Genomic DNA, 14,000 nt, shown 5'->3' with positions numbered 1-14,000 from the left:
GCTAAGTAATTCTCCAGCAGAATATCCTTTGCAGAGTGCTTTGGCGAGCCTGTGTGATGGAAGGTGCTGTGGGAATGTAAGGCATGGTTGTTGCTATGAGCAGAAAGGGAGTTTTGAGAGCTGGTGGTACAGAATAGCTTCTCCAGGCACTGTGGGTGTGTCACAGATAGGCTCTGGCTTGTGGCCTCAAGGGGGTCTCCGTGGCCTGTTGACGTGGGCGCGTCTGTCCCCCTCTAGGGATGTCGGTGTCTCAGTTAATGATCGACATAGGGCAGAGACGACTCAAGGTTTTGAAGCAGACTGTTGAGGATTGCTTGGATTTACTGGACCCAAGTGAGGTGCCAGCCATAGGGGAGAGGCTCCCTGTCACCAGCTGGGAGGTGGAGCGCAAGAGAGAGGTCAGTGCTGGCTGCCAGCCTGTCCTGGCTGTGCCTGTGTCCAATGATCGGGTACGGGGCCAGGTGGGGCTGAGGGGTGATGGTGGGGCCCTTCTCACAGAGGAAGGAGGTAAATTCTTCGATCTTGGGAGGGAAGGACCCAGTGTGGGAGGGGTTTCGAGTTGGAGGGAGCGAGGGTGGCTTTGCTGTGGCATACTGGCTTTTGGCATTTCTTGGGAGAGTGCTGCACTGGGTTGGACTCCCAGAGCTCTTGCTGGATGCTCAGACCTAAGAGCTAAAATGAGCTCTTCTGGGTTCTCTCTCTCCTGGTCTGGGGAAGAGCTGCGGGTCTTCGCAGCGATGCTGGGAGCCCCAGGGATGGGTCAGTGTGCCGGGCTGCCTGGACTCCCTGGCGTTTGTCTGATGTAGAAGCTGGCTAACCATTCTCATTTCAGCTGAGTGAAGACGTCTTTACAGTGCCAGTCAACTTCCTGGTGATCGGCCCGGAGGAGAAGGCGGCGATTCGTGATGCCTGCCTGGCAGGTCAATGCCACAACCGTACCTATAGGACACAGACTATGCACAACAAGCTGCAAAGCCTGGCCCTGTCTGGGCTGGCGCTCTACCCCAGCGCCTTGCAGACCTGATCTTGAGAGCTGCAGGCTCCCCGCTGGCTGTGGCTCTCCAGGAGCATGCCCAGGTCTCAGTGAGGCACCCTCTGCCTGACGTGCTCTCGCCCCCATCTCTCACAAGCTTCCTGCACCAACTGGCTCTGCCTCTCAGAGGTGGCTCTGGAAAGGGAGAAGGGCTCCTGAGCCACATGGTTTAGTCAGTCCCTGCCTGCGGGGCTGTGCTCTCCGGGGATGTTGATCCACGTGGTGCAGGACTGTGACTAGCGTTCTAGTCCCCGGCCTGGCCCTTCACAGATGCAGCTAGAATGAGATGCTGCCTCTAGCCAGGGGATTTGCGAACCCTGTGATCTTTCCCAGTGGAGACTGAGGGGGCTGCAGTGGAGCTCTACCCTGATGAGTACCTGTGGTTCTGAGGCGGGGCTTTAGGGTTCTCTCAGGGAAGGAGCTGAGTCAGCGAGAGGCATCCAGAGGGTGATGACAACCCCCTTTTCCTGCAGGAGCTCCTCACACTGTTCCTGGGAGAAGCCACCTTGACAGGGACCTGGCTGACTGCAGTGTAGTGTCGTGTCCCAGTGGTGAGTAGTAGAGCCTGAGCCGGTGGCCTGGATCCTGCAGCAGCTGGCTGCTCTGTTCTGGATTTTCCTTTGGGGTTTGCCCATCGCAGCTTTCTCTCCACTGGCACATGGGGTCCATGGAGGAGCTATTGCAATATCCCACTAGTCTCCCAGGCCCTTGTCCCTCTCTGGAACATAAACTCTGCAATGGAGCATGGTGGGGAGTTTTGGTCTGCTGCTTGGCAGCTAACAAAGTGGGGCTATTTGCCCCCAGTTCACAGATTGTCCCTGTTAGCTGGTGCACTGATGGTTACCTCTAGCTTGAAAAACAATTGTTTAAGCTGCGTGTAGATTTAAAATAAGTGGCAGCGATGCCTCTTGCCACCCCCAGCCGGCCACGGAGCTCTGGCTTCCTCTCCCACACAGTCATCACCCGTGCTTCTGCCACCGCTTGGCTAGACTGCTGCTGCTAGCTCTGCAGGGGCCAGCTCACGGCACGCCGAAGTGTGCAGCAGGCGAATGTCTGTGTGCGAGGTCTCATTCTCTGAGCGCCCTTCAGGGTGCTGGCAATTAGCATGGCCTGGCCTGGCCCTCCATCCCCTAAGGGACCAGCCCTCCCTCTCATCAGCTGGGAGGCGCTCGCTCTTGGTTCTTGGAGGAGGCCTCTGACCTGAGGGTCCCCGCCTCGTGGCATTTTGAGCCTAGTTTTCCGTGTGATGCAGCGTAAAGTTCTGTTAATGGCCAGGGACTTTGTCAGATGTTAAACGTCTCTGGCCTAAGGACAGCGATTCTGCACCAGCCGTTGCCAGGGGGATCTGTCATTTTGTCCAGGCGAGTTCTTTGCTTTCTTTGTAAAAACACACACACACACATGGAATTCTTGCTCCCAAGTGGCAGGAAATAAGCTTAAACCTGCCAGGGCAGGAAGATCGGTGCTAATCAGCCACTCCAGTTGACAGGTGTTGTCTCTGTGCATCCCCCTTGTGGGGCCTGTGTGCTTGGAGCAGCCTCTTATGGGGTCATCCATGCTTTGCACCCCATAGCGGTGTCTCATCTGCTGTCCCTTTGTCTGTTTACAGCTAGTCCATCCTCTTTTCTCTTAGAGCCAAAGACGACAGAAAGGGGTGGGATGTTGCACTTCGTGGGCAGGAGTCGTCTCCTACCCTGCTGATGGGGCCGGCCCAGTTGGCTAGGTCTGGTACAGCGTGTACGCATCTAGCACGCCAGGCCCTGGTCGGTGACTGGGGCCGTTGGGTGCTGCTACAACATAAATAGTGGTGATGGGAGTGCAGAGAACTGCTGTCCCGCTCATGGCAGGGATTGTGGCTATGGGCACACGAGGAGACCAAAGGGATTTGTAGCATGTGTGGGTGTGTAACTGTTCCTTGCTGGGGCCTTTAGCCTGGCCTACAGTGCTCCAATCTGTAGGGCTGCAGTCTAATTTCATTCTCACTTTTGGCAGACCCTGGCGCAATGTCCCAGAGTTTGGATGGATCCCTGGATAATCCCTGGGACAAGCTTCAGTCAGTGTCCGTGACTCTGTCCTCCTCCTTGGAAGGTGAGTGTACTCGCTTCCTTACAGCATCTCCTGTTGCAAGTGGAGAGCGTCTTTCCTTCTCTCTCTGTGTCTGCACACCCTACATCTTACACCTGGAGATACAGGGTAAGACAGGAAGAATTATGTGCTCACCTGCACACGCACACAACTTGTAAGCCTTGTTACCACCATCACACTTGAAATTGCACACTCACTTTTGCATACACAGCTCTTAAAACGAGGCCCATGCTGTGTGTACATGCGGGGGATGGGGATGGTTTTCAGGAAGGTGCAGCCTGGATCTCTTTTGATACATTCAGGTGTGTGTTTGTGTGTGTGATTGCATTTGCCAGTCCATCCTTCTGCATGCACCAAGGGTGATAGACCTTATCTCCCCCATAAATGGCTGATTTGCCCTTGCACAGTATTGGTGGTGCCTGTATCATGGTCGTGCCTAGGGAGCACCGGAGACCACCTCATTGTGCTAGCAGCAAAGAGTCCTGTGGCACCTTATAGACTAACAGAAGTTTTGGAGCATGAGCTTTCATGAGTGAATACCCACTTCATTGGATGCATTGTGCTAGGTGCTGTATAGACACAGTAACGGGTTGGGGGACAGAGGATAACAGCGTGTAATAATGAGATCAGTGACAGAAGCTGTAGTAGTGCCACCGCTTGGGTTTGGTTTCATTGTTCTGGGAGGGGTTGGTTTCGGACGGGATCAGCTAAATGGAAAAACACCAGAAGGGAGAGGGGACATAGAGGGGGTCGGACGGGCGGGGCAGCCTGTACGGCAGGCAGATACTCTGACGCAAACAGCCAGTCAGCGCAGAGGAGAGAATGCCCAGTAGAACCCAGATAAGACACTTGGAGGACACCTCCGATAGCCAAGGGTTGCTGTGGCAGAACCTTCTCCTGCCAGCTTTGCTATCTTTGGCCCCTCTGGATAGTTCCCCTTTGGAATTGTACTTCCCCAGCTGCCTTCCCAGCCCCAGGCAGGTGGGACAGGCTCTGCCTGTGCTGTTGTCTCCTGCCCTCTTCCACGGGGAAAGTTGTGTTTTGTTCTCTTTTGTCAGAGAAGTCCATTATCCAGCCCAGCCTGCCAAGCACAGAGGAGGCCCAGCTGCCCAACTCCACAGAGGAGGCGGCCCTCACGCAGCCTGACAGCAACACTCCAGATTTCTTGGAGCCTTCTTGCCAGCAGTCCCCTTGTAGCTTAGCCCAGGATGAGCCAGTGGAGACTGTATCCCCATCACTGCTGTCCTTCAGCAGTACATGTCCCCCAGAGGCTGCCAGTCGAGGAACAGCTGCTGCCACGTTCCAGAGGGCACCTGATGTGGATAAACACCCTGATGCCAGCCATGACCTCTTGTGCGGCCAGCCATCTGGAGCTTTCCAAGCCAATCTGTGCCCTTTCTCTGCTGCTCTTCCCATTTGGGGCAGCATCAACAGCAGAGCAGCACCCCCTGCAAATGGAGGGCAGGCTGATCTCGGTGGCGCAGCTTCCCTCCCAGACGTGGAGAACAGCGGTCTGGCAAGCTCTGAATGGGACACTGAGCTGGGGGGCGGAGCTGGGGGAAAAGATCTGTCCAGGAGCAGGCAGCACAGGGTGATGAAGAGAAAGCTGCTGGTGGATGACAGTAAGGCCCACGGCGAGGTTTTGCCCAACCCACGCAAAACCCATCAGAGAGCCCAGAGGAAAGCTCCCCATGCAGATGTGCCCATGGGGGACGAGCGCTGCATGGACACCAATGTAGTGGGCCAGAACCCACGTGTGGAGTTGGTGAGTGCTCAGAAAGCCAAGAAGAGCAGGCTGGAGCAGGCCAGGCCAGCTCAGGAGCCTGCACTGCCCAGGGACCCGGAGGAGCTACTAGGAAGGGGGAATGAGAGAGCAGCAGTTGGGAGTATGGCTGCGTCTGGATCAGGCCAGCACAGAGCCCAGGAACAGGTAAAGACTCACAGGCTCATTGTCATTTCTTAGTTTTGTCCTTGTGTCCCACAATCTGAGGAGATGGTGAAGGCTCTGAGGAGGTGGTGAAGGCTGGACTATAAAGAGATCTGGATAAATTCATGGTGGTGAAGTCCATCAATGGCTATTAGCCAGGAGTCGTAAGGAATGGTGTCCCTAGTCTCTGTTTGTCAGAGGATGGAGATGAATGGCAGGAGAGAGATCACTTGATCATTGCCTGTTAGGTGCCCCAGAGGGAGTGAACCTGGCATTGGCCACTGTCGGTAGACAGATACTGGGCTGGATGGACCTTTGGTCTGACCCAGTACGGCCATTCTTATGTTCTTATTTAACTCCCATCTCTGGGCCCCAAGGCCCTGCCTTCCAGCTAAGAAAAGGAAAGGGTGAACCTGAGCTTTCTGCCGCTGCAGCAGTCCTGCTCCAGGAGCGAGGGGTCTGCATAGCAGCCCATGTCTGCCAGGGGACTGCCCTCTGCCAGGCACTTCTCAATACCAGCCATTACTCCTGTGCCAAACAGTAGACAGCCATGTCCATGGTGAGAAGAGCCTGTTGTGACCATGGGGCTGGGGAAAGGGGAGGCTGAAGCCACATGCAGCAGGAGTTGGAGGAGCCAGTCAGAGCACAGGGGGGAGAGTACAGAGAACACACTCCAGCACTTGCTACAAGCCATCTCCTGGGTTCCCAGATGGGCACTGGGTCCTAAACAACCGGTGGAAGGGATAGCGCAGTGGTTAGAGCATTGGCCTGCTAAACCCAGGATTGTGAGTTCAATCCTTGAGGGGGCCATTTAGGGGACTGGTGTAAAAATCTGTCTGGGGATTGGTCCTGCTTTGAGCTGGGAGGTTGGACTAGATGACCTCCTGAGGTCCCTTCCAACCCTGAAATTCTATGAAATCCTCCAGCTCTCTAAGTAATTAACCCAGTAACATGTGAGAGAGGCCCTGCCATGCTGCACTTGCTGAATTAGGCTCAATCTTACAGCACAAGGGCCCCTCGGAAGGGATCGTTCATTGTTTCAGGGTACCTCTCCTTAAGGTTGGTTTCTATTTCAAGAGGCTTCCACTCCAGGGCTACGCCAAGCACTCAGGGTAACTCAGATTTCCAAGAGAATCCCCCGCTGCTGGCTTGCCCAGAGCTCTTGTCCTTCCCCTGGGGACATCTAGTGCTGTGGTTCCACAGGGTAAACGTGCATGAAACCAGCTTCTCTGAGCCAGAAGAGCTACGTCCAGAGCCCTGCAGGGGCTGGGGATGTTTTTCAGCTGTAATGTTTAATACAGATTGAGCTGAATTGTCTTCCTTCCCTCCAGAAGTATGTGAAAACAACCCTACTTCAATACACTTACAAGGCCCCAACGCCGGATCTCTGTGCCCGAGTGAACTCCACCAGGTCAGTGTGGTGCGTGGGTCTCCCAGACTGGGCACACCCCAGCTAAGTGGCTTCTCAAATTCCCTTTGCACCTTATTTAAAATGAGAGTAAAAATGAACTCCCCCCATAAGCTGCTCTGCATCCTGTCCAAAGCATCGGCACCGCTCCAGAGACCCTACTGCCGGTACAGCTGGAGGAGAGAGCTGCGCCGGTCCCCGTTAGATTTCACTCTCATCCGCCAGCTCCCTCTGATAACAGCTTGGGCCGCAGTGCCGTGCTGCTGTCAGGGAGTGGCATTTGCGTCGCCCCTACAAACAACCTGTGGGTCTCTGGTCATGCAGTGACTGACGCTGCGTCCCCACTGCTTCGCTAGGCTCTCAAACCAAGCCAGTGTGGCTCACCTTGTAATCCAGAGATCGACTCCTGGCCCTCTCCCCTCTTGGTGGCAAGTACGGCTGTGCTCGCCTGCAGGGTGTAGAGCCGGAGCTCTACCCCATGTTGCCTCACTGAGAAAGCTAATCACCCTGGATTGGGCTCTTCAGTACGCAGCTTAATTCCTCCCACCTGCAGTGTTCCCCTGCCCACCGCTTCCCTTCCACTCTGGACGTACTCAGTCCCTTGTTCCCTTCTCCCCTCCCTGCCGGCTGGCGTCCCAGCTCCTGGCCAGCTCTAGTAAAGACAGCCAGGCTGACTCCTGGCTTGAGCTGCTCTTACAGCCCTTGGCAATGAGCGCTTGGACCCTTGTCAAAGCAGCTACAGAGAAGCAGCAGCACATGCCCAGCCACTTTCGGGACCACCAGTCACTGCTGTGTGGAGCACAGCTGCTCTGGGGGTCTCACTCAGCAGAATACATCATCGTTCTGGATGGCAGCTGAGCCCTGCAGCAGCTAGGCCCCGCAGTTGCAGAGCGACCGTCCCATTCTCACTCGCGCTCATGTTTTGGTTCACAGGATCTCGAAGGCGATGCTGCGATGGGCCTGCTGGGTGATCACCAAAGCTGAGCAGCCTTGAGCGAAGGCCCTGGTGGAGTTCCAATGTGCTGTACATAGGTTCTCCTCTTCTTGTTCACGGCTTACCCGAAGGGACGAGCATGGAACGGCATGACTCGATATCCATACAGAGTAGGCCCTCGGGGGCCAAAAGGAAGGTCCGTTGGCACTCAAGTTACCCAAAAGGCACTCCCAGTCCTGTCCAGCTTCTTGGAATAGCTACAGTGGCATATGCTGGGAGTCCCCTGTCACGGTGGGGGCAGCCGAAGGGCTGTGGCTGCTGCATGGAAGCGGCATGCAGGAGCTTTCACTGGTATGGTGTGACACAGAGACTGAATCTCCTGCTTGGCTGTGAGGGGCAACTGGGTTTTTCCCTGTGCTCCATGGAGAAGGGCTGGTGTAGGGAACGTTGAGTAGACACAAGTCATCCTGGCAGCTGGATACCTTGCTGTGGGATATTCTGCTCTCCCTCCTCCCTATACTCACCTCTTCAGCACATTAAACCCCAGCTGGAAAGCAATGCCCTTCAGCGCTCTGCCTGTCGCACACACCAGCCCCGTCTGTTATTTGTCAAGGAATGCAATGAGCTGGGATAGGAGCAGGCATCTACCACAGCACACGCAGAGCACCTGTGAGTAAGGGGCTTGCTACAGCTCCTTACAACCTGCAGCAGCCCTTAACTGGGCTAATGCCCCAGACCTCCCCCAGCCCTAGGTTCCAGCCAGAGGAGTTCCGTATTATAGCAGAGGTGAGGAAGGCGCTGTGGTAGCGTTCCGTATCCGCAGCAGCGCACCCCTCTACCAATTGCAACTCTGGAGTCAATGCAGTAGTTTGGTCTTTTAATGCTTAGTTTGGTTAGATTCCTGCTCCGTTTGTTACAAAATATTTCATATGGTTTATGCTTTGGAAATGAAAAATAAAACATGTCTATTTTTAAATACACGGCTCTGCTAGAATATCCTCATCCCCCCTCGCAAACGTCAGGTGCGGCAGGGGGCATGCTGCCGATCTGGAAGGAGAACCAAAGAATACAGAGATGATGCCCTTCACTCTTCTTTATGTGGGCCTAGTTGAGCTACGGTCAGGTATTGTCTGTCAGAGGAGTAGGGACAGTTGTGGATGGTAAATAGCAGGGCTAAGGGAAGTTTTGTTGCCTTAGGATAGTGGTTCCCAAACTAGGGGAGGGGGAGGTGTGGAGGAACGCTTGTGGGGTGGGGGGGAAGCAGAGAGGGAATGCCCCACCCCCACCCCTAGCTGTAGCTCTGGTCTCAGCCCCTGGCTCCCAGCCCGGCTGCACCGCTGGACCTGGCAGCAGCCCTGATTGCCACCCCCAGCTCGGACCATGGCTTGGGGGACCACATGGATGGGGAGCAGGGGAGTGATGTAAAAAGTTTGGGGACCACTGCCTTCAGCTGTGAGCCTGGGGACGGAATCACTTGTATTTTTACTGCAGAATTTTGCTCCAGACTTTCTTTCAATTACATTAGCACAAGGGCTAGAAACTATTTAGTGACAAAAACCTCACCCAAGACCCAAATGTGACTGACCCATAAAGGCTGCAGCCAGCCTGAACCAGGAGCACGACAGGTCTGAACAGCTCCATTCTTCACAGCAGCTTGATGACATCAAAGCCTCCCAGCAGCTCACCTTAGCAAACACAGAGTTCCTGTGCATATCAACCCCCACCCCCACGCCTTGTCCAGCTGCCTTAAACCTGCTGCTGGCTTCCCAGCAGTTGCTCAGTTTCAGTACCCAGTTCTGCAGCACACTGAAATGATGGGGCAGCCTGAAATAAATGCACCAGCAGGAGCAACACCACAGGGAGCTACACTGCTTCGATTAGTCATGTTCCCATTTTAATCAAACCCTCCAGATTTGTTTTTTCAACTGAGTGGTGCCACAGACTTTCCAGTCTGCCACGGTGGAGCAGCGCAGAACGCAGGGCCAGCGTGCACAGAGCACGAGGCCTGTGCCTTCAGCCCAAACTCCTGTTGCTGGCACCGGAGGATCTGCTTGAGTAAGAACGACAGGATCGTGCAGACAGGTTGAACCAAGCCGAGGGCCTGCACCCAGACTAATGGTTGGAGGGGAACAACCCTTCTGGCCCCCAGAAGAGGCAGATTGTTCTGTACTGAGTAGGTTTGGATGCGAGTGCCACACCCTCCCTGCAAATCACCTAATTCAGCATTGTGCAGCCCTGTTGCTCCGGGGCTGTACAACGCAAGGCAAGTCCCCATGTATGGCAAACACCCAAGCCATTGGCCCGAACCACTGGCCCACACCTGCTATTGCTGCATACTTAATAGCTGTGCATGCATCCGAAGAGCCACGTGCTCCAGGAAAAGCTTAGGCTGGTGGCAAACTCAGCTACTGGCTTTTGGCAGCTCGGTTTTAGCCAGCTGGAGCTTGTGTAAAGCCAGCTGGGCGCAGTATGAGACCACCGGAGGGTAGTGGGAGCTGGAAAGGGGGTCCTCTCGTAGATGGTTCAGGAAGTGTTAGCAGGCCCTGCTCTGTCCCCGTTTCCAGAGGAAGCCCTAATGTTCTACACCTGGGAGCAGCGAAGGGAGTGGGAACAGGCTGGGGGCCGCCTCCTCCATCTGCCCGTGGCTTGTACCATGGTGCCCTACACTGCACGGGTGCTTGAGCTGCTGTTGCAAATCATAACCCTTCAGCTTCCCCTCGGTCGCAGTGTTTTATTGGAAAGGACAGCGGGCCGCAGCCCCCACTAACTCATTGTCCCTGGGGGGCTGCTGGCAGGCCTGGAGCCGCTGCTCTTTGGTGTATGGCTGTTCGGTGCATTTTCAACTCGTGGTTCCATGGCTTGCGGCTGCTCCCCCTGCAGTTCGGCTGTGGCCCCGTGCTCGTCCTGTGGCAGTGTGTCTGGGGAAGGGGCCACAAACACGGCATTAGCGAGGGTCACAACAGCATTACTAAAGGCGGGTGACTCCAGGCCCCAGCACGCCAAGCGCATAATTGGGGCGGCATGCCGCGGGGAGCGCTCTGCCGGTCACCGGGAGGTTGGCAGGCAGCTCCGGTGGACCTCCCGCAGGCGTGCCTGCGAAGGGTCTGCTGGTCCTGCGGCTCTGGTGGTCCACCACCTGCTTGGGGCGGTGAAATGTCTAGAGCCACCCCTGACTAAAGGTGCCTCCGTAGGGCGACAAAGGGAGCCACAGCTCAGTCAGAGGGGAGGGGCCTGACTGGCTGCATTAGCCTCTGTGCACCTGTCCCCGTAGGGCCAGATTCTCCCTTTTTACACCAGTGTAACTGCACTGGCCTCAGGGTGGCCACGCCCACCTTACATGAGATGGGGTGAGAGCAGGATCAGGCCCAGGGCAGCACGCAGGGGTAGGGAAGAGTGGACTGGGCCTGGGGGGAGGCCAGGCAAACGCAGCCCCTTTTTTGCACCAGCAGGAGGTGCCGGGGCAGTGCCGAAGGGGAAAGGGCTCTGAGTTGGTGCAGGTGCCATGCCCCGTGTCCAGGCTGTAGGTTAGCCCATTCTTACCCTGCAGTGCTGCTGGGGCGCTGGGCGTGCTGCTCCCTGCCACGTCCACCACGGAGTTGGGCTTCGGCTTCCGTTTCAGGACTGGCGAGCGCTGCAGGCGAAGGGGGATTTTTACACCTGGGGGAAACGCAAGCAGTGTAAGGTTACCAGCTTGCAGGGGTGGAGGTGGCACTGGTGGGGAACAGATCCTGTGCAAGAGCCCGGACCACCTCTATTGGAAGTTGGCTCCAACCCCTTCTTGGAGCTCACAGGCAGAGTCTGGCAGGCTTGAAGGGGTGTGCGGGGTGAGTGTGTGCATGTAACCCATGTGCCTAATAGGGAGATATCTCTTTAAGGTGGGGGGGTAGGAGCAAGATGTGTCTGGGTCATTGTTCCTTTGGGGAATTAGGAAGTGGGCAGAGCCCACCCACTGCTAAAAGACCCTCCCCCCAGCCTAAGGGGAGGATCCACAGGGCCTGGAAACCAAATAATTCCAGGGGACAAGTAATGAGATAACAGGGATGGGAGTGAGGTCAAAGGGTCATAAGAAGGGAGCCTGATGGGGGCACCGAGCAGAGAACCCCGACAGCGCCCACTGCTCCTCGAAGGCGTCAAGGGAGCCAGTGGACACCGCCCAGAGGAACTCTGCCTGGATATGTGAACGGACGGAGAATCGGAAATAGGCCCCACAGTTGCAGGAGACCCTGTCAGCCAACCCCCTCTCCCTTGTTGTGTAGATGGCCGTTTTAGCCAGGCCCAGGAGGAGGTTGACCAGGAGATCCCGTGATTTGGTGGGGCCATGGATGGGGAGTGCATCAATAAAAAGGTGAGGGGAAAAGTGCAACCAAAATCTTAACAAAATATTTGTGAGGAGCCGGAATAGGGGCTGCAGCCTGGCGCACTCCAAGTAAATGCGCACCAGGGTTTCCCCCATGCCGCAAAAGGGGCAGGTGTCCAGGACCAAGTACATGTCCATGCTCACGGCCCCATGAAGGAGCTGCCAACTGATATCCCCAGCGGGGTGAGTGTGCACGTGTAACCCATTTGCCTAATAGGGAGATATCTCTTTAAGGTGGGGGGGTAGGAGTGAGCTGAGTCTGGGTCATTGTTGCTAGGCAGATTAAGCACTCCAGATCCAGAAGCTTCTGGAATTGGGTGTAGTAGATTTGGGCCTGTTCCCTGTTGCTGGGGCGAGCAGTCAGGGCAGGTGCTTTGCAGAAGGCCACGTGCCCTGGGGGAGTTGGGAGAAGCTGCGCCCAGGGGCAGGAAGCAGGCTGCTGTCCCGAACTCTGAAGCAGGGGTTCTCACACTGGGGGTCGGGACCCCTCGGGGTCGTGAAGTTATTACATGGCGGGGGGAGGGGTTGCGAGCCGTCAGCCTCCATCCCAAACCCGCTTTGTGTCCAGCATTTATAATGGTGTTAAATATATCAAAAGTGTTTTTAATGTATGGGGGATGAGGGGGTCGCACCCAGAGGCTGCTGTGTGAAGGGGTCACCAGTATGAACGTTAGAACCGCTGCTCTGAAGCATTTTGCAGCAGGTTAGTGATATCGTGAACCCTCTAACCGGGAAGCCTGGGCAATGCTAATATAGCCCAGGGAAACTGGAAGGGAAAATCACTTCTGTTTTAATTTGTACGCTTTGAATATTGTTTTGATTTTAGCCAAACTGTTCTAGTTACATTATCTCACCTAGTCTGAGTCACCAACTGTTCTTTAAATGCGATAACGGAGAAAGAGTCATTTCTATTTGCTAGTCTGAGTTCTGTATTTTCTTGTAACAGGGTTTTCTTTAACTCTATACAGGTCACTGAGTGGTTGGTTAATCAGTCAGCTGAGTGGCTAACAGGGATTTCAGCAGAGGAAGAGTCCGCCTGGATTCCAACTGAAGATCCCTACAGGCAAGTGGAGGGAAGATGTTGTTTTAGACTCAGCAGACTGTCTCGATTTGGTGATCAAAGACTCTGAGACTTAAGGGAACTTTCAGTTTCTTCTCACTGTCTTTCTGTGGGGACCGAACTGTTCAGATTTTCATTTGTTTTCTTTATGCTTATGTATAACTGTGAAGGTAACAGCTGAGATTATAACATAGCCATGTCATGTTGTAAAAATTAGATTATTATTTTTCTTTATCATAAGATTTTATAAAGTTATTTAATTAAATTCATTTCTTTAGTTTCCTTTGGATTTGAACGAGGGGAGGTTGCCCGTGTGATCCTTGCTGAAAATCCTTAGCGACTAGGGTGACCAGACGTCCCAATAAAATCGGGACCATCCCGATATTTATATCTTTGTCCAACGTCCTGACCGATCTTTGGTCAGGACGCAATTTGTCCCGATATTTCGTTCCGCTGGCAGCACTCAGCTGCTTTTTTTTCCCCCCTCCGCTGGCGGACCCCCCATGTGTCCCGATATTTTCTCCCTCACATCTGGTCACCCTATTAGAGACTGAACTCTGGGTCTCCAGCTACTTTCTGTGGGAGCTGGGTTTTTTGTAGGCACTGGAGAAGGGTAGTGATGTGAACTCTAGCCCACCCAAAGGTTACAACTCCTCACCCTCAGGGAGTGTGACCCCATCAACAGGGAACCTATGGGAGCAGACCCAAAACCACACTCTCAATTCCAGGATGTGGAGTGCTTAATCTGCCTAGCAACAATGATGTTCACTGGGGGAAGGAGACCTAAGCCCTGAGGTAAGTGGGGAAATGGGACACCAGGAGGAAACACGAGCAGGAGAGTGCAAGAGGGGATGACTCCTGTCTCAGACCGAGAAAGCGGGAGAATCGATGAGTTATCTTAAGTGCCTATACACAAATGCAAGAAGCCTGGGAAACAAGCAGGGAGAACTGGATGTCCTGGCACAGTCAAGGAATTATGATGTGATTGGAATAACAGAGACTTGGTGGGATAACTCACATGACTGGTGTACTGTCATAGATGGATATAAACTGTTCAGGAAGGACAGGCAGGGCAGAAAAGGTGGGAGAGTTGCATTGTATGTAAGAGAGCAGTATGATTGCTCAGAGCTCCGGTATGAAACTGCAGAAAAAACCTGAGAGTCTCTGGATTAAGTTTAGAAGTGTGAGCAACAAGG

General features: G+C 54.6%; 2 protein-coding genes and 1 long non-coding RNA gene across 10 annotated transcripts in view; 2 read left to right on the top strand and 1 right to left on the bottom strand.

Moving 5' to 3' along the window:
• ACD (ACD shelterin complex subunit and telomerase recruitment factor) overlaps positions 1-8,363 on the top strand; it is a 42,235-nt gene extending 33,872 nt beyond the window's left edge. For 4 of the 5 annotated variants that reach the window (XM_050922397.1, XM_050922399.1, XM_050922400.1 and 1 more), the window contains 7 exons: positions 238-398; positions 833-920; positions 1,507-1,584; positions 3,026-3,121; positions 4,177-5,048; positions 6,377-6,456; positions 7,387-8,363. In XM_050922397.1, coding sequence (XP_050778354.1) covers positions 238-398; positions 833-920; positions 1,507-1,584; positions 3,026-3,121; positions 4,177-5,048; positions 6,377-6,456; positions 7,387-7,447 — 1,436 coding nt within the window. In that variant the 3' untranslated portion in view covers positions 7,448-8,363. The remainder of the gene's footprint in view (positions 1-237; positions 399-832; positions 921-1,506; positions 1,585-3,025; positions 3,122-4,176; positions 5,049-6,376; positions 6,457-7,386) is intronic. The other variant, XM_050922398.1, reaches the window with a different exon arrangement.
• Positions 8,364-8,384: 21 nt separating this feature from the next.
• Positions 8,385-14,000, bottom strand: part of CARMIL2 (capping protein regulator and myosin 1 linker 2) — a 133,088-nt gene continuing 127,472 nt past the window's right edge. For 3 of the 4 annotated variants that reach the window (XM_050922324.1, XM_050922320.1, XM_050922323.1), the window contains one exon: positions 10,221-11,044. In XM_050922324.1, coding sequence (XP_050778281.1) covers positions 10,701-11,044 — 344 coding nt within the window. In that variant the 3' untranslated portion in view covers positions 10,221-10,700. Of the gene's footprint in view, positions 11,045-14,000 lie in introns of all 4 variants that reach the window. The other variant, XM_050922322.1, reaches the window with a different exon arrangement.
• On the top strand, positions 12,101-13,073 carry LOC127034064 (uncharacterized). The gene is made up of 2 exons (XR_007769284.1): positions 12,101-12,447; positions 12,713-13,073. It is a non-coding gene; the product is annotated as an uncharacterized LOC127034064 (long non-coding RNA).

Source organism: Gopherus flavomarginatus, chromosome 14, assembly GCF_025201925.1.
Source record: "Gopherus flavomarginatus isolate rGopFla2 chromosome 14, rGopFla2.mat.asm, whole genome shotgun sequence".
NCBI classification, from domain to species: domain Eukaryota; kingdom Metazoa; phylum Chordata; order Testudines; family Testudinidae; genus Gopherus; species Gopherus flavomarginatus.
Note: the sequence above shows the minus strand (reverse complement) of the source record. Positions and strands in the feature narration are given on the sequence as shown.